Source organism: Poecilia latipinna, unplaced genomic scaffold, assembly GCF_001443285.1.
Source record: "Poecilia latipinna isolate Pla-1442-1.1 unplaced genomic scaffold, P_latipinna-1.0 Scaffold2391, whole genome shotgun sequence".
In the NCBI taxonomy this organism is placed as follows: domain Eukaryota; kingdom Metazoa; phylum Chordata; class Actinopteri; order Cyprinodontiformes; family Poeciliidae; genus Poecilia; species Poecilia latipinna.
Window position 1 is genome coordinate 51,000 of NW_015115007.1, and position 20,443 is coordinate 71,442.

The following is a 20,443-nucleotide window of genomic DNA, read 5'->3' on the forward strand; positions in this document are numbered from 1 at the left end:
TTAGAAAAAGACGAATATTTTGAGTCATTCATATTTTCTATTATAAGATTAAAAATAAAAAGCTTCCATCTGCATCAACCACCGGTGCTGGACGGGGTAAATTTCTATCAATGTCAGTCATGTCCTAGCACCTGGGCATGATTGACAGCTCTAAGGCCCGCCTCCAGTCTCTGACTGGTTGTCTCTATTTAGCACTCAGAGAAAGCAAAAAATCAATCCAAGGGCCACAAATGGCCCCCGGGCCGCCCTTTTGGACACCCCTGATTTAAAGTATATTTTAACAAAACGTGTTTACAGCAAGTCTAACATGTGAAAGCATGACCTACGTGTCCAAAATAGGACTGAAATTAGGAGAAAACCTTTCATCCTTAAGGAGTTTCGTTCCGGCAGCAGCCAGAAGCCATTTGGCCGGTGTAACTGGAGTTCTGCTCATGTGGACGTAAACGCTGGTTGGTCCCAGTTTCACAGATTAAACATCAGCCGTGTCCTAAATTTGTGTTTGCATGGCTGGTGCTTCCCATATCCAGAACGGTTTATTAATTCAGCCTGGCTGCTCCGCTCCGGCCCCGCGCAGCACGACTTTAATCTGCACGAAATGCTCCGGACGCTTTAGAGGCTTCAACAAGCACAGATAAACTCATCCAGGCTGTTTCTGGGTGCAGTACGTCAGACGAAAAGCTCCTTTTGGAACACGCTTAAACTATTTCCTTGATGTTCTGTTCAGTTTGTCTTCTACACATTTAAAACATAAATCCTCTCATTCATAATGGTTGGACTAGCTGTTATGTTACGTCTGATTTGTGTTTTTGTGTTTTGAACAATGTTTTCCTTCTGGTTTTAGATGTTGTGTAGCTGGAAGGATGTTTGCTTTGCATTTTAACTAATTCGGTGATTTTTCATCATTTTTCTACAACTGGGATCAGCTGATTAGCATCTCAAAAGCTTTTTATTTTAAATGCAGTAACAGTAAGAAGGAAAAGTCATGTTTTGTATTGCTGTCTTCTAAACTCTTCCTCAGCTGCTGCACTTAGTGCTTGACTTGAGTCAGTAAAATGTAAACTGATTATAAAATGCAGTAAAAGGTTCATTGACTTTCATTCTCTTCTGTTTTTCTAAAACATTTAGTTTCTTTAAATTTAATTAGAATGGGGATTGCACTGTAGAAAAACTTAAAAACTACCATGGTATGTTTTTGCTTCAGATTTAGAAGTTGGCTTAATTGGAAATGTTTTTTAACTCGTGCACTGATTCATATTAAGCATATCTTGAATCATTAATTTGTGCTCTAATCTTTGGCTTTTTAAAATTATTTTCCCCATAAAACATATTTTTGATCAAACAAACCAAACTAGGCCAAATGGTGACAGAAAATACTTTTCTGAACATAAAACAAAGTATTTTGCTCCTCTAGGAGGTTTTTATTTTATTCTTCTTAGCTTTTGCTTTTATACCAAAGCAACCTTGAAGTGTCTCACATTCTCTGAAGTCTGGAAATAACAGCTTTTTAAAAAATGCTCTTTAGAAGAAGTGTTGAAGTTTACAGAGAAGAAATGAAGCACGACGCTCCAGACTCTCCTTTGCAGATGCAGATTCCTGCATTATATGAACATCTTTATGTTTCACACAAAATATCAAATGAAACCGTTTTCAGTCTGCTGGTCCAGACAGATGTTTTTCTTTTTAGTTTCTGTTCCTCGGTGCTTTTCTGGTGCACTTCAGTCATAAACACAACTTGCTTGGAGTGCAACACGATTTCATGGCAAGAGATATAGTATCTTTTCTTTTGAAGTGTTAAACATTTTTATTTGCTTTACTTCTTTTGAAAAAAGCCAGTAGTTGGTCTAGAAAGCAGATGTGCTTTAATCATGACACCTTGTTCAGAGCTTTATTTTAAAGCCAGAATGGACAGAAGTACTGATGAAGTAGCTTCTGTGGCGGCAAAACAAAAAGTTTAAATTTAAAACGTCATCTGTTTTGTGGAAGTTTTTGACATTTAGTGATAAAATCGATGATTAAATTAACTTCAATTATTTTGCTGACACATTTCTCATGCAGTTCAAAGCTCCACAAGTTGTGTTGCTGCTTTAAAATAAAATACATGCTACTTCAGTTACAGTAAGCATAATAGTTATATCAAGAGAATAAATTCAAATTTATGAAATAACAAGAATAAATTAGTATGAGAATAAAATATGAGAATAAAGTCTAAATAATGAGAATAAAGTCATTTTGAGAATAAAGTTGTAAAATTACGAGGATAGTTGTATGAGATTAAAATCATATTAAGCAAATAATCGTACATTAATTATGTAGCATTACAAAAATAGTCTTAATGAGAATAAAGTCATAATATTTTGAGAATAATGTAATTTTATGACTTTCTTATTGTGGTGCTGATGCTGATACCCTTACAATGATAAAAAAATATATCCCAAAATCTTCATATTTACATAAAAAACCTGACTTTGGGTAGTTTTACAGTTTTAAACAGCAAATGTTTCCTGCTCCTTAAAGATTCTCTAAATTGGAGGTCAGAGACGCTGACCCGACAACCCGGCGCAGAGCGAGCGTCAGATATTCAGAGTGCCTCACCAGGATCGACCCGTTCTTTCATAAATGTCTGCAAGTTCTGGATTATTACTTACAATAATAATAATCCAGAACTTTTATGGCCTTGAAAGCAAAGGAAACACCTGAGTTTAATTATTTGGATGGCTGAGCAAAAACTCTTAGCATTATATGCTGGGATGGATATTAATGTTTTAATCCGGCAGTTTACTGTGTGTGTTGAATGAGTTTCTGCACAGGAAGTGATCTCTTCAGCGGGTTTATTACTTTATTGATGACAGTTTTAGACATTTTGCAGCTCACAGGACCACGAATGCACCACACAGTTTGGTCACATTAACGTTTGTCTTTGTACGAAAGCAGGACAGAAGTGAGCAGATTTCAGAAGCATTCACAGGAACAATGTTTGCTCTTTTTGCCTCGCTCACTGATCCAGTTCTCTCAACAGACAGTATTAAAACAAACAAATATTTCTGCACATCAGTGACCAATCAAACGTCTCTCCCAGCAGAAAACCGTTTTGTTTTTGTTAACACAGAGAGGGATTACACTGTAAAACAGGGATTATCTTAGAATCAAAAAATACTGTTGGCCTGGAAATCAATGGAGTGTTTCACAAAAATATTAAAATGACGCCAGTAAGAAAATAATTTGATGAGAAATTATGAAATATTAATGAAAGGTGAGTTCTTACGCCCTGATCTAGGGAACATTTGGTCCAGCATTTTATCCAGTTGTGGTGAAAAAATGAAATAATTGAGTCTTTAGCAGGATTTTAGAGGATTTAAACCCAATTTTAAACATTTCAAACTGGTGGAAAGATGATGGCAAAGCAGAAAAAATGCATTAAACACTAAACACACATTGAAACCTCAAACTATGTACCAAATACATAAAACCTGTGGACTTTTTCCTTTAAGTATAAATGTAACAGGAATGCATCAGTTTAATCTACTCTTTAATAATAATTATACAGTATTTAAGTGAATTATTCAACGACACTTTATTAAAAAAGATTAAATAATAATAAAAACCCTAAATCGTTAAAGTGCCACTGCAAGGCCAAATGTGGAGTTTCTATTTGACTTTTCAACAGCTGCTTAGAAGAACAATGAACATTTCAACATGTAGATAAATCAGACCTAACTTCAGGAGTCTTTAAAGTCTTAACGTTGAATAGATTTCTGCATTTGGAGCCGATTAGAGTCGGATTTTGTTTGCTGGAGTTATTTATGATAAATATAGAAGAGCAGGACCAGCTGTTTATTCAGGCTGAGAACTCAGCAAATACAAATCCCCTTTATGCTCCATTAGGATTAAATACTGAGTTAATTGGAAGGTAATTAAATAAGACTGTTTTTTTTTTTCTAATTCTCATGCAATGTTATTAGCATATGCAAAAGGCTGAAGTGACAAACGCATGTAAAACTAAGAATAGCAAGGAAGGAGCTGCTGCAGCAAATAGCAAGAAAAGATGCAATGTAGTCAAAAAAACAGCAGAGCTTAATATTTTTGTAATATTTTGATTTGCGAGAAATGAAATGAGACATCAGGAGATGCCAGAGGTCCTAAAGGTTGCATCAGGTGCCGAGTCTGTTTTATCCATCAGTTTCTGGAGAATCAAAGTTTAGTGAATCTCAACGGTCAAAAATCCTTTGTGTTCATACTGGATGTAAACATTTAGTAGATCTAATGACAACACATCATGTACAGCACAGCTTGTGTCATCAAATGCTTCGATATTTGATAGCAAATGAAATAACTGAAAACCAGCTTCATTACACAGAGGAGCCCAGCGGCTCTGTCCCTTAAGGTGGGACTTTGGTGACTGCTGTGTTTTTGTTGTTGGTATGCAGAACCGGCAGACTGCATGCAGTCAGAGAAAGACACCGACACGTTTAACTTAGACTGAAGGAAATGTAGACGGTAAATACAGGCTGGGCCATAAGTTTACATACATAGGAGAATGTCAAATGCATATTTCTCTTTTATTTCAGATACCCAAGAAGATGAGTTTGACAAAAGAGCAAAGAACAGAAATGATACTGATGTCTGGTTCAGGAAGCAGCAAAACTTTAACAGAAACATGGAGCAAGCATCACACAGAAAACTGGAAATGTTGCAGATCAACCAAGACGTGCAGCGATTACAGAGTCCCACAAAATAAAAACGGTTGTCCAACATAAAAAGTTTATTTTTTCTATGTGTGGGAACCTATGGACCACCCTGGAGTTTAATCAGAACCAGAATTTTAATCAAAGAATGACAGCAATATTTTAGTGATTCAAGGTTGATTGAAATATTATCCCAATATTTTAATACTATGCAGCTATGAGTTTAAGTGCATCTGAATTGTGTGCAAATGTTAAATATTTGCTGATTTTGAAAGAAAATGCTTAAGGAAGAAGGGAAAATAAAACCTGAAAGCGTTCGCAGTGCAGGCCCAGTTCTTCCTTATCACAGCAGAAATGCACAGACTATTTGTTCCCACTGACATCTAATCGAACAGCCGCTGTTATCTGCTACGGCGCTTTTAGTTAAGCAATAAATCATTCCAGAGCTTGTTTATGTGCAGTCGCCACGCTGCCCACAAACGGACGCTTTTTCTTATCTGTAAAACAAAAGCATTTGTTTAAAGGTGGGAATATTTCTGTATATGAATGAGGAGCAACAACTTTGCTTCCTGAATATTTCAGTACAGATCATATCAGATTTATACATTCCAGCTTCAAGTGGAGATTAAAGTGGTGACGTTTGCTTTCTTCTCTGAAGTGCAGCAGCTTTTCAAAATCTTCTATAAATTACTCATCAGCCCATCTTTAATCACAAATAAATAATGTTTTCACTACTATTGCCATAAAGCAGGAGGGTTAAGCTTTGCTCAGATGTAGATATATATCTATATATTGTGCTGTCAGTTACAGAGGTAATATATCAAGTGTTTAATAGCCCTTCACAATTAAATGGACACCATGACTTCCTTCCTTTTCAACTCTCTGTTAGGAAAACCATCAGTTTCTGTGTCCGGGTGTTTCGTCTTGGTAACATTGTGTAGAACATGTAAGCAAAGACAGGAAAACCTCACATGCTCAGACGGAAACCAGTTGCATGCAGACTAAACGAAGATTCAGGAGTCATTCAGGCCACTAAAAATAGAAATTCACAGTAATTCATTAACGATTGTATAAATGTGTTATTTTTTTCACCACAGGCACTAAAAAGTACAAATCTTACATTCAAAAAATTTACACAAAATGCATTTATTCTGCTAAACTGTTTTGGTTGTAATAGTAAATGAGGAGCCATCCCGTAAAAACAGATGTCTGTGTGATTCTTGTCAGCGGTGCTGAACAGACATCAGCAAACTGCATGAAATAAACATTTAAAAAGCAGCTTGAAAGCTGCCTTATGTAACTTTTACCAAAAAAATGTTTTTTACATATTTATTATGTCATAACAGGAAAATATGATAATCAGTGAGAAGAATCTTCTCTGCCTTCTTCAAGTACGAACGGCAAAAATACACCATTCAGTCTGAAACAACCAATCAGAGCCGGGAGGAGGGTCTTAGCGCTGTCAATCACTCTCATGTTCTTTGATAAACATTTCCAGGATGCATCAGCGTCTGAATAAAAAATCAATCCTCCAGCTGCAGCTGATCCAGAAGCTGCTGCTGGAGCTCTGACTAAAACCAGGAAGTTAGAGCACATCAGCCCAGTTCTGAAGTTCAGACCCCTCAGGTCTTCTGGTTCTGGTTCTGCTCTGCATCCAGAACCAGAACCAAACAAGGAGAAGCAGCATTCAGCTTCTATGCAGCACAAATCTGGAACAAACTTCCAGAAAACTGCAAAACAGCTGAAACACTGAGTTCCTTCTACCAATCGATTGACTGATTGGTAGACTGCCACTAATGCTAATGCTAGTTAGCATAGCATGGCGACAGATAAACATTTTTTCTGTAACAATAAGTTGTTTTTCCACAATATGCTCAACATTGACATGTTGAGCCGCGTACATGAGGATGATTGGCAGCGTTAAGACCCTCCTCCTGTTTTTGAATTTCTTCAGGTCCCTCAGGGAGGAGAGGGGGTCATTTTTTCAGATTCCCTGTATCAAACCATGCAAAGTTTTAATAATTATGAGAAAAAAATGTTTTTGTAAAAGTTACATATTGTCATTTTAAAGGAAAAAAACCCCCTTTAAATAAATTTTAATGTGAAAAATATAATTTGGAGTTTGAAATGTATATTCTGAACATTTAATCTGCCATTTTAACCTTCATTTTTAATTCTCCAGACATGAAGCAGCAACACTTGGTGGCCTGCAAACACAATGCTCACAAATGCAATCAGTTTGTGCTTCAGTCCATGTGAATCACAGCTAATTATCACCAAACGGCACCAACAGGGTCTGCAGAGACGGTTACAGGCTGCAGGACTCAGGTAAAGTGAGGAGCGATGTTCAGGGAGGACATGTTGGCTTGTTTTACAAAGACGAGTCAAGTCAAGGTCGCAGAAGCTGCGTGTCAACATGAGAGATTTACCCAAAGGAGGAACCATGAACTGTTCTCCAGCTGAGATGGAAAAATGTGCTGAATTCAGCGACGTTGTTGTGCTGCTGTCATTTTAAAGGTTTGTTTTGTGATCTCTGATGTGTAAAAACTCCCAGATTCACTAAGATTAAACTCAGCATGAGCTAATTTTCGTGGCTGACTCTCAGCTTTGACCTCATTATGCGAAATGCAGCAGGCTGCAGCAGAGCCACCGTCTGAAAGAGAAATTACAGCAAGCATTTCAAGACTCGCTGCAACTGGCACCCAGCAGAGACGCACTGCAAAAACACTAAATCTAACCAAGGATTTTTATCACTTCTAGTTGCAAATATCTCAGTACAGGTGAGATTAGACAAAACTAACATACAAGGAACTTTTAGCAGAATGTAGGAGCTTGTTTTACATAATTCCTTAATATTGATTAAAAAAAGACGTTCTAGTTCTACTGGCAGATTATTTTACTTATGGGAAAGATGTATTTCTGTCACCTCTCTTATTACAGGTGAAATAATCTGTTTTTAAATCAATATTAAAGAATTATTTACTTAAAATAAGCTCCTATATCCTGCTAAAAAGTTACTTGCTCTGTGTTATTTGAAGTATAAAAAGATATTTGCACTAGAAAATTGGCCAAAAATACTTGATAAAATTTTGTATTTTTGCTTTGTGGGATCAAAGGTTTCAAATAAACCTTTAATTTCATTGAGCTTATTAACTAATGGATTAATAAATATTAATATAATTGTGCTTTGGATAATCCTCTGTCACAATCTGTCCTAAAAATAAATCTAGCTGAAGCTGTTGTTGTAAAGTTAATATAATCTTATATTTTTTAATTGATCTGAGTGGCTTAAAGCTTTTAATTAATTAAAATGTAATTAATTTAATTAATTGTGACTTTCAGTTTTCCAGAGTTATGAATATTACAGGACAGAGGTGGCCATTATGATTGTCTCCTGATAAAATCAGCCAATGGAGTGAATCTTTGTTGTTCTTGTTGATTAACGATATTTAATATGCGTTTTCCATTTTTAATTTCAGAAATATAAATGAAAGCAGAGATAATTAATTCTCATTTGAAGGATTTCGTCAGCAGTCGGCTCACAGCATCAGCTTCAGGCTCTGCAGGATGTAGAATATATACAGCAACACAACAGGTCAGAGGCCCCCAGGCCTCAGTTTGGCCCTCAGGTCTCAGTTTGGCCCCCAGGCCTCACTTTGGCCCCCAGGCCTCAGTTTGGCCCTCAGACCTCAGTTTGGCCCCCAGGCCTCAGTTTGGCCCTCAGGCCTCAGTTTGGCCCCCAGGCCTCAGTTTGGCCCTCAGGTCTCAGTTTGGCCCCCAGGCCTCAGTTTGGCCCCCTTCACTTTACAGGATTCACACAAATATAAAAGTAAAACAATAAATCTTCACATTCATTCACAACAGGCTCACAGGAGATTGATTCATCCAAGTATTTACACCTTCATGTTCATGTTTGCAGAGCAGATTTCAAACTGAAAACTGTAAAATGATGAAAGCAGAGCAGCTGTAGTCATTCCTTCACTTAGATTTATTTTAAAAATGGAAAAAGTCAAATTAGTTTGAGCGCCATCAGCAGTTGTTGGTTTTTCCAATGATTGTAATGATGAAACTATAAATAACCTTCAGTGAACATCATAGTAGTTTGAATGAGTTAGTTATAAGTAAAATTTAAAAGTGTTTAAGCAGCAGAAAGTGACACTAATGGAATACCTACTGGCCGCTTTACTAGGTACGAGATTGAAAATTAGCATAAGTAGCAAATCAGCCAATCGTGCAGGAGAAACTCGATGCATGTTACAATCACACAGCAGCTCAATTCTAATTATTATTTTTTTCCTGAAATCCAACTTTATTTGCATGTTTGTTCATATTATCAATTAAATGCAACCGCAGTCAGACTTCTGTGTGAACCGTTTAGCATCACAAAGCGATCCGCATTTCTGAAGTGAAACACTTTAGCTTGTATTTTCCCCCTTTGTCTCACTTCCTGTCCCATTCATGACGTTCCCGTCAGTTTGCTGCATAGTTTCGGACATTCGGAGACCCAGTCACAGGGAATCACCAACTGTTTGTTTGGCCCGATTAACTTTGTGTTCTAATGGCTGCGTGCATCGTCCGACCCAATCCGATGACAAACTGGATCCGATACTGGATGAGAATACTTTGAAAAAACAGACGGGGCTCCACGGTAACATAAACGTTGTTAATGTTATGTAATGTAATCTACTTTCAATCTTCTCTTTAATAGTGAAAAAATCTCTGATTCGCTGTGTAACTCAGATACCAGAACCAAAATCAAATGTTTCATTCAAACTCTTGAAATCTGCTCTGCAGGCGTCTCAGCCCATAAATGTTCACTCCTTTTATTATTTAATAAATGTAAACTTTTATAAGGAAGGAGTCTTGTGGTTTTACCTAAAGTGACAGTTACGATACAAATGGCACAATGAGCTTTAAGTTCCCCCCAATGAGCCGTTATGAGAGAGAATATTCTGTTTAAACTGTTTCCAAGAGTAAGCAGCAGAGGTAGGTTGTTCACTCAGAAGAATAAATGTAACGTTTAAAATAGAGAGGCACCGATCTGATATTAATATCTGTATCGGTCCCGATATTGAAAAAAATCGGTTATCAGCGTCGATGTGGCCGATCGATCAGGGCAGATCTATTCAGTATAATTCTATGCTTTGTGCTCTGAGCAAAGTCAAGCTTTATTATTTGTTATGCATCATATTTAGAGTTCCTAATTGTACTTACTGAACGGTTTAAGAAATGATCAGCATATTGTTTTTGCCTGTGTTTTCCTGTCACATAGAGCCACTTTATGGCACAATAAAGAAACTAAGTTAGTCTGAGTTGTTATAAAAATGCTGTTTATGTCAAATATGACGTAAAAGAAATTTGTCATTAACACTTTAAAATTGGGCCTCTGTCTCTTTAAAAACTCCTGGTTTTTTTCTGATGCTCCACCTTCAGGAAGTCGTCACAACATGGCTCCTCTATTATCCCTGAAACAACCAGAGTCACTCTGAGAAGTGGCTCCTATAATGAGCTCGGCAGAGGTTTTGCTAATTGCTGCTGGCTAGTCTGAAGGAGCTGAGAGGGAGGGGGCTGCTCTGTGAGGATCAATAGCCTGGAAACTGCTCTGAGGAGGAGCTTTGTCCTGGAAGGCGGGGCTAGGTCCAACCAGCCGTTTCACTTAGCTGAATGGTTGCCATGGAGATCAAATGATTGAAAGAATCAAGGCAAAACTCCAGGTTTGTTTTTGATGAGGGAATAACATTATAACAATATAAAGCTTAAAAACACTGATTTTACATAACACTGCCCCTTTGAAGTTGTTTTTACATGTCTGACCAGGTTTGTGAAGCTACTGGTGTGTTTAAGTTTGCTGTGCTGGTGCAGAGTTATCAAATGTATCATTCAGCACATTTATGTCTTAAGAAGTGTTTTAAGTTGATTCAGATCAGCCAATACTAACCTCAGATATTGATATCGGAAGAGGAAAGAAAATGGATCGGTGCGTCCCTAACTCAAACTAGTTTTCCTAAGTTGTCTTTTTCATCTCAAGTCTATACTGAAAAAAAGCACGATTCTTAGTCACCATTTAAACCCCATTCATTTTGGATGTGTTATTTTACATAGGCACAGCAGATTCGAATGTGAAACATCCTTAAGTAACAATGAAGAAAAGGCGTGTCATCAGATGGACACGGCGGTCACGCCGCCGCTGCTGCCGGACCCCTGCTCCAGGTCCTCCATCACCAGCTCCCGCTCAGGAACGTGGTTGATCCGCCTGGAAGGGTTCTTGTCCAGGCTGTTGAGCGAAATGGGCTCCACGGACGTCTGCACGTTGTTGGCCGGCAGCACCGAGTTGCCCTGCAGTCTGTGTGAGTAGCTCTTCCTGCGCTGACCGTCCGCCGCGCACAGGCTGATCTTAAACACGGCCTGGAAACCCCGCCGGAAGTTCTCGTTGAAGAAGCCGTAGATGATGGGGTTGACGCTGCTGTTGAAGAAGGCCAGCCAGTGAGCGAAGGGGTAGATGTAAATGTTGATAATCCTGTACTGCTGCTCCGTCAGGCTGGCGTAGTCGCTGAGCATCATGAGGGTCCAGAGAGGCAGCCAGGACAGGATGAAGAGCAGAGCGACGATCAGGAGCATCTTTATCACCCGCTGCTTCTTCTTCGACACGCCGTGGCGGCTGTCGGCGCCCGGCTTTCCTCCCGTCGGAACGGCGGTTTTGAAGAGCGTAATCCCAATCCGGGCGTACATAATCACAATGAGCGAAAGAGGGGCAAGGTAGATGTTCGCAAACAGGACGGTGGTGTAGATTTTCCTCATTTCCTGGTTGGGCCAGTTCTCTCTGCACCAGTAGAAGGGACTGGTCTGGTTGTCGGAGCCCAGTAAGACGCGGACGGTCTGCTCCTTGGTCACCTGCAGCATCACACCGGACGGACACATGATGGATATGGCGAGGACCCAGATTACCACGATGATCAGCGACGCCGTGGAAATGGTGAGCTTCTGCTTGAATGGGTAGACGATGCATCGGAACCTGCAGGGTTGAAGAAGCAGGTTCTGTTTGGGTCGAGCTCGTTTGAAGCATGTTTATCTAGTTTCTAGAGCAAATGTCTTAGTACAGTTGAAATAAGACAAAAGTAACCTACAAATAACTTTTCAGACAGAAATATGAGCCTGTTTTAAGTAATAAAGTCCTTTATAATGATCAAAAAGTTTGGTAGATTATTTCAGATAAAAGATTTTCCCTTCTTTTTCTGGTGAAATAATCTGCCAATGGTTTTTCACTTTTACTTAAAACAAACTCGCCTGTCAGTTAGTTTTGTCTTATTTCAAGAGTTTGTCTACTTTCTGTTTGCACTAGAAGTTCAAATTGCTTTACCTCATAAAAATATCATACTAATCATAAAACAAGAAATAAACATTTCATTTTATCAAATGCAAACATCAAGCAAATACACGTCAATGGCTGTTACTAACAGTTACTTTAGTTATTGATTATTCTATCAATTAATTGATTAATTGGATAAAAAAATTGGTACATTTTGCCGATTTTTCATTTTTTGCACAATATTAGAAAAAAACAATAGAAGATGCAAATGAGCAAATAATTCCTTTTCTCTTTTAAATAAGAAAATAAATGTTTTATTGGCTAAAATGCAAAAACATTCCTTTACTGTCTATTAATCTGTGTATTTTTTTAGACCAATAGCAAAAGTCTTAAATCTTTAATCATTAAGGTTTAAGTTAAATGAAGAGTCTCGGCCTGCGTTTTGCCAAAGCGTTTTGGAGTTAATGTGTCCTTTCTGGAGGCGCTGATGTCCTCCAGGGGTTTCTCATAATGACAGTGACATCACCGGACACCTGACCTCCGAGGACCGGCTGCCATTTCTAAGCTTCGCTGTTCTGGTCGCCCTTCCCTCCATTTGTCCTCTGATGCGACTCGATTTATTCTACACACAGGAACACCGAGCGGCTTTTGGGGGTTTGTGGCGACAGCTTCCCTTTCCACAACAGTTAGACGGAGAATCGTCTGTCATATTTCCATCTTTACTTAATGAAGCTAAAGATGTGCACTAAGGTTTTCATGTACAGTCTTAATATTTTCAGTTATTTTTGTCCAATTAAGCCAAATTGAAACCTAAAGACTTTATTAGCTGTACCAGGTCTTTATGTCCTGATGTACTTTCTTTTTGCCAAGATCTAAGACAGAAATCTTTTGGAAACAAGCACGATGAAGCTTAATTATAATAATTCACATGTTTGGTATTTTTTAAAACAATTTTTAGCCAAATCTAAGATGCCTTCTATCATTTTTTCTTAGCATTTTCTGTTTGTTGAGTGTGGGGGTTGTTGTTGTCTTTATTGCAACTTTAGTTTTTATTCATTTTATTTGTCACAGTGATGCATTTTGTTTTTCTGAGATCAGCCTCCGTTTAGTAAAAGCCCATCATTGAAAAAAATAAACCATTACCTGTCAACTGCGATGGCAACCAGCGTGAAGACGGAGGCTGAGACTGAAATCCCCTGAACCATGCCGCTCATTTTGCAGACCAGGCTTCCAAACGGCCATCCTGTTGACAGAAAAATGACGTTTAGCTCGTTTACTGCAGAGAACCTGTCCAAAAAGACGACAGAAACGCTCCAAAGCACAAGTTATGACTCATAATGGGGCACTTATGGTTCGGTGAGGCAAGCATTCAGCTTGAATGGAGACCATCACCTGCTGAGGCCTGAAACGTGTTTTAGCAACGTCACGTTTGGTGGAGGTTTAATGGAGGTTTAATGGAGGTTATGGTCTGTTTTTACCTAAACCTGCCCTCCCCACTGCATGTAAGGTTAAAATCAAATTTAAAATGTTCAGGTTTTACAAAAATAAAATGCATAGTAAATAAACAAAGATTAGAAGCTGGATTTTGGCCTGTTTGAATCAGGTGTAATCAGTCAATTAATGGCCTAGTTAAATAAAAGGATCTTAAAAACTCCTCAAATCCCTCATTTATATTTAAGAAATATGTCAGTCAAGAGACTGGTCCAGAAATTAGAGGGGAGTGACTTGTAGATTTTTAAATATTTACATTTTGCATATTTTTGTACTTCCATTTATTACTGATTACTGCTTAAAAAACACTGAGCTGGTTTTTTAATAAGCTTATATTATATTATTATATCTATCTTCTCCCTTTGATGTTTTTGTTGCTGAAAAAAGTTTAAACCCTTCAGAATGTGACGTCATAAATCAGCGTGATATTTTGATTTGGACATTTGGGCAAATGGATGCATTAAAAAGATCTTCTGCTTCTGCATGCATTGACTTTAGAGTTAAGCAAAAATATTCCTGTATTTTGTTAATATTCTTTAAAATTTACTTTTCACTTTCTGAACAGTTTTTGACAAAAAAAAACAAAACACTTTTTTTTATATTTTATTTATTAAGATGTTCCTGTAGAAAACTTTCCAAACCATCTTCAGTCAAAAGTCCAAATTCTTAGAAACATCATATTTTCTAGAGACTATAAGTAGGTTTGTCACAATAAATTAAAACAAACTAAATAATTTAAATTTGCACGATTAATTGATTTTAAGTTCAAACTTAATTTGTTAGCTACAAGTTTGTGTCATGTTTTTATGTTTATCTTATCAGTAATAATAAACAAAAAGACAAAGAAATGCTGGATAACTCATGCGTGTCGGTTTGGAGCGTTTCAGCGGGAACGCTGATCTCATGTCGGTTTGGAGCGTTTCAGTGGGAACGCTGATCTCATGTCGGTTTGGAGCATTTCAGTCGGTTTGGAGCGTTTCAGTGGGAACGCTGATCTCGTGTCGGTTTGGAGCGTTTCAGTGGGAACGCTGATCTCGTGTCGGTTTGGAGCGTTTCAGTCGGTTTGGAGCATTTCAGTGGGAACGCTGATCTCGTGTCAGTTTGGAGCGTTTCAGTGATCTTCCTGTCTGCAGGGATTTGTCCACAGAAACGCTGCAGCGAACCGAGCGGGATCTGTTTCTCTGTTCCAACCTGCAGAGGTGCTGATCAGTCTTCATCACTCGGTCAGACTGTTCGCCTCTGATTTCTTCAGGGGTTCGCCACTCTGCGTTGTTTGTACTATTGTTAAGGAAAGTAAAGTAAATTGTGGAATTTGTCGTTTTAGAAGTAGCTGGAGGAAATCTTTTGAGAGTCTGACAGGAGCTTTTGTTTAGTGTTTTCTTCGCTCTCGCCTCGTCTTTGGGCTTTTCGTCCTCCCCTTCCATTTCTTCTTTTTCACTGTTTTTCTAAAGGAAGCTTAAGAACACATTCAGCTTTGTAATCCCTTCAGAAAGAGGGAACTTCAATCAGGCTTGTGCCAGAATCCCTTTACAACACCTACCTCTGGGTAGGCTTAAGACATGAACCACTGTGGCCTGAGGTTTTGCTCTTTAATAACAGTTGTATGTAGAGAGGAATATTATTTTTGAACACAGCTAACAAACCGGCCCTGGTGACCCGCGTCAGGGAGAGGGAACCGTTATTTCTCATCATAAGCCATATTTATTTTGGGATTCTGCCAGAAGATAAGAACAAACATCTCACAAATAAATAAAAAATATGCATCTCTGTACATATCAGTGTGACAGAATACATGCTGGACGTGTATTCTGTCCAGCATGTACAGAATACATGCATGTACATGCATATTTTAGTTTTTTAGTTTTCAATAAAATAAATTGAAAACTAAAACAGTTTTTAATGTGTTTACACTGTTACAACTATATGGATTTCTCTTGTTGAGCCTGGAGGTGGCAGTAAGCATGTAGCTGCAGCAATTCGCCACCAGAGGGCGTACCAACAAGAAGGCAACTGCTGCAGCAGATGTAGGTCAATGGAGACGATCATTGCTGCTCTCAAACTTATGACAGGGAATTTCGGCCTTTGAAGGTGAAAACCCCCCAGTAAATTTCCATCAGAAAACTCACAAATTTCTAGAAAAAAACGTGAAAACTTCCGAGTTCCAAAAGTCAAACATTTGCAAGAAAAAAAATCTGATATTTTGAGATTAGTCTCGGAAACTTTCTAGAAGAAAACATGGAAATTTCTGAGCTCCAGAAATCCAAAATTTTAAAGTAAAGCAAACAGAAACTTTCAGATGAATCGCAAACACTTTTGAGAAAAATGTGGAAATTTCTGAGCTTGGAAAGTCAAAAATTTGTGCCAACATTTTGAGATTAATCTCAGAAATTTTCTAGGAAATGAAACTGGAAATTTCTGAGTTTCAGAAGTTGAAATTTTCCATCTTTCCAAAGTTTTTAAACTATAAATTTGGCAGAAATGCACTTCTATTTTTCTATCTGCAATGGCCGTAATATGCCGTCATACATACCTGTCTGTCAACAGGTAAATATAACTCGATTACAGTAATGCATATGTGCTAGAACTCCATGTTAACGTAAGGAAAGTTGACCTGTTACCTTGAGTAAGCTAGCAGCTTAAAGTTGATTAGGTAACTGATGCTGCCGCTAGTCTGGAGGAGTTGTTTGTGGTGGGGGTGCTCTGTAAGGCAGAAGCTAAAAAAGGTGATTTTTCATATTTTCCCCCCTTAAAGTGTCATATTTTTAGTAGCTGTGTGCAGAAAAGCCTGTTAATTTACAAACAAAGAGCCTGAAAACATCAGTCTGTGTGTAATTAATCTAGAGCGTTTCACTGTGAGGCTCGAGTTACTAAAATAAGTTTTCATTAATATTCAGATTAATGAAAGGACTGCATATGAACATTGTGTCCTGGTAAAATATGAGCGGCGTGCAGCCAGTGGAGAAGAGTTTTAGTGTTTCTGCTGTAGAGTTCAATCAACTTGTTTCAAGTCTGCATCAATCCTGGAAGAAGTTCAACTTAATTTCCTCGTCATTCCCTTCGGATAAATCAGTGCAATGAGAAATACCTTTCCTGTTTTTAATCATGAGCAGCAGGAAAGTCTGGCTCTGTTTTCAGAGTCTTTCCACTGAACAGCTCAGCTTTTCTCTCAGTTGTTGAAACTGCAGCTACTGCAGCTCCAATGCAGTAGCTGGAGCTGCTGCATTGTTTGGTGGTTTTCTTCTTGTTCACTCATTGGAAAAAGAAATTCAGTTCCAAGGTTTTATGTATGATTATTTAAAACACAAAGTAGAAACTTTTTTTTTTTCAGAATTTTGACTTTAAAAAGTCAGAATTTTGAGTTTACATTAAGAAATCATTGTAGATATATATATTTTAAAAAAGGGAATTGCGTATTTCCTCCAAAAAACCCAAAAAGTTTGAGATTCATCTCAGAAATTTTGTGGAAAAAACAAGAAAATTTCTGACTTTGAAAGAAGATTTTGAGCTTTTCAAACTCAGACATTTACATGTTTTTTTTTCTAGAACATTTCCAAGATTTATCTCAAAATTTGAGTTTTTCTCTCTCAAATTTTCAACTTTTCAAGCTCAGAAATGTCCTTGTTTTCCAGAAGATTTCTGAGATGAGTCTCCTGCCATTTTATTCCAAAACTGAACCAAGTCCACTGGACCATCAGGTGTGAAAACACCCAAAGTAAAAAAAAAACCTCACTGGTCAAGAAAAATTATAAAAAAGTAAAGATGTATTGTGATTTTTGGTTCTTAATCTTGAGCTATAAATTAAGCTTTACTGAAACAAATAAACTTCAGTAGTTAAATAATGTGTAAGTCGTAGATCCTAAAGACAAATGTAACCTTTTAACATTACTAGTGGGTTTTCTTATGTTGAAACCTATTCCTGTTTTTATCCCAGTTTTATCACGTAGTTAAAATCCGATTTGGGGAAAATAAAGTCTGGTTTTGAGTAGACAAACCAGACAGATGTGGTTTTATTTACCATTAAATTAAACAGAACATAAAAACTGTGGTTGTTAAAAGACAAATATTTTAGTTGTAGCTGGTAGTAAATGATTTTTTAACTGCATCTGCATCAAAACGTTTGTCAGTCTTGAATTGAAATGGGCAGCAGGTCAGAATCAGTTGGAGGTCAGAAATGGCCCCCGGCCCACAGTTTGGACACCCGGGCCTGTCACTGAGCCGTCCATCTGTTCTGACACCCAGATGGAAAACCTTCTGTTTCCAAACATCCCAGCGCTGAGCACTGACGCCGTCGTATCGAAGCGCGGCAGAGGACACGACTCTTTCATCACAAAGCGTCCAGATGAAGAGCAGCTGGACTGCTGATGAGATCTTCCCATTGCTGACCGACTGATTTCTTTGACTTCCTCGGTTTCTGATCTCTGTGACGTAAACAAGCCTTTTGCCTGCTGCTTGCTGAGTCCTTGATGTGCCTTTTTTTCCTCTCAAGGCGCCGTCTGCTTCAACCTGACCCCGTTTTCCACGCCACTGCTTTTTCTATTACCGTTTTGCTCAGATATGAAAGGTGTTGGAGTTTTCTCTGCAGCTAAATAAAATGGCAAATAGACCGAGATTTCACATTACTTTTCTAGTCATACTCTAAAAGCTCTCGATATTACAGCCATATCCACCCAATCAGACGCCGATCTGTAAGCAACTCGGAGTTCAGTGCCTGGAATATGAGGCCAGATTGACTGGAAGAAGCTGGAATTGAACCGTTAACCTTCGGATTGCTACTCCATCCAGAGAGCCTCAGTCTTTTTCTTTCTTTTGTCTGATTTTTTTCTCAATTTCTTCCTGACTTCCTTTCATTTTTATGCCACTAAATATGAGCTAATTTTAGAAATACATAAGCAAAGATAACATTTGCTACACAAGTATGCTTGGGCGATATAAACGTAAAGTCTTATCACAATGTTTTGTGATTCTACTGTGATAAAAGTGACGGAAAGAAGTTTGATTTGTGTCACTAAACTGCAAAGTAACTGCATATATTTCTTAATATATATTTCTTAAAATGTATTGGTATTTATTGAAAAAACAGTAAACACTAAAAAAATAACTAAATGCACAGGTTTTTTTTTAACATCATTCATTTCGATTCCTGACTCCAATAAATCAAAATTCCTATGATCAGAAATTTGTCACAACAAATCATAAATGTCACAATAAATGTCCACCTCTAAACATGAGCGTGTTTTTTCCTCTGATGCTTATTTGATAACTTATTTAGATGCAGTCAGCTGGTTTTCCTCTTTTTTTTACCCAAAATGTGGATTGGAAGTAATGAGAGAAGAGGTGAAAAGTAAAAATTACAAGAGGCGAAATGCGCTGCGAACACACAACTGATGGAAACGCCCAAACACATCAACACAAAAAAGCAAACAGAAAAACAGAAGCAAAAACAAATGAAAACAATAAAATGCTGAAACCACAGGAAATAAAAACAAATGGGAAAATTCAGCTGTAAACTCGCGCCACAAATCAGGACTCCTCCGACCACTAGGGGGAGCCCATTGGCAAATTATTTCACTTAAAATGTCTTATTAGTAAAATAATCTGCCAATGGAAATATGAAGAGAGTATTTACTTAAAACAAGCTCCTATATTTTGCTGAAAAGTTACTTGTGAGTTAGTTTAGTCTTATTTAAAGTGAACTGAGACACGAGAAACTAGACCAAAGATGCCTGGTGACATTCTGAGTTTTTCACTTTCAGACCTCCAGCTCTCTCTTCTCCCTTCAATGTTTTTGTTGCTGAATGGAGAAGCTTGTTACATTTATCTGTATCATTACATTGACGAAATCTGCTGCTCAAACATTTAAAAAAGGTACAATGATTTTAATAATTATCGTCATCATGTGCGCTCATTTCCATATTTATTGGATGAGTTTGGATACGCACAGTTTCATACACCAGGGTACGTTTCTGTTTGCACCGTTTTTTCAATTTCACAAGTTTCTGAAACCATGTAGACAAAATTTCAACCAGGTGAAGCTGAAATGATGCCACCTGAGTTCTGGATATTTACAAAGGTTGTTTTTTTCTTTTTCATCATCTTAAATGCAAAATGCATATATTTTTGTACAGTTAGTTAAAGTACTGCTCTTAGTGTTGTTCTTTAACCAAACATCTATTTTTCAGTCTGTAAACTCCAGTTAATGATTAATCGATTACTAATCAGTTGACAAATATTTCAAAAAATGATTATTAATTGTTTCAGCCCTAACATGTTGCTTTCTAATACAATTATCAAAGGGACATTAGTGATGATTAATCAAGCTTACTGCGTCTTATCTCAGAATTAAATCATGTTCACCAGAATCAGGAACTAGAGAGACGTGTTGTAGGAAATGGTGCTGGTAAAAAGACAAAGATGGATGTGGAGGGGAAACGCTGTAAACTCGTGTCTGCAGTGTTTATTATTTCACTGCCAAAAGGAGGTGATGAATTTCCTGCCAAGTCGTTTTCCCAGCTCTGAATTACTGCTCCAGGTTACAATGAGAGGCTTTGATCCGCTGGAGTTTAAACGGCAACATCAAAAGTTTCACAGAACCGTAAAACGGAAAGTGTTGTGCCTCTTCCTCGACGCTTCCAAGCCCTAATAAAATCAGTTTTTAACTGCGTGTGGGTAAAAGAGTTCAGGCTGAACAGAAATAATTAGTCACTTATGAGAGAAAAAAGGCAAATAGTTTTAAGATCGACATTAAGTAGAAATGCCAAAGGTGTTCAGACTGATGTCATGATGTCACCAGTTCATTTCCATCAGGTTTTAATGGTTCGTTTTAAAACATCTGTATCTTCTTTTGTAAGATCGTACCGTTTTTTTTTTATATATATATATATATATATATATATATATATATATATATATATATATATATATTCTTATATATTTTATAAAAAAAACACACAACCCAAAGAGAGAC

The 20,443-nt window shown here is 37.6% G+C and overlaps 1 protein-coding gene across 1 annotated transcript in view; it reads right to left on the reverse strand.

Annotated features, from left to right (window-relative positions):
* Positions 1–10,423: 10,423 nt before the first annotated feature.
* Positions 10,424–20,443, reverse strand: part of LOC106937616 (neuropeptide FF receptor 2-like) — a 25,044-nt gene continuing 15,024 nt past the window's right edge. Inside the window, exons 3-4 of the mRNA XM_015019216.1 lie at positions 13,132–13,231; positions 10,424–11,694 (exon numbers count right to left, since the gene is read on the reverse strand). Coding sequence (XP_014874702.1) covers positions 10,842–11,694; positions 13,132–13,231 — 953 coding nt within the window. The 3' untranslated portion in view covers positions 10,424–10,841. The remainder of the gene's footprint in view (positions 11,695–13,131; positions 13,232–20,443) is intronic.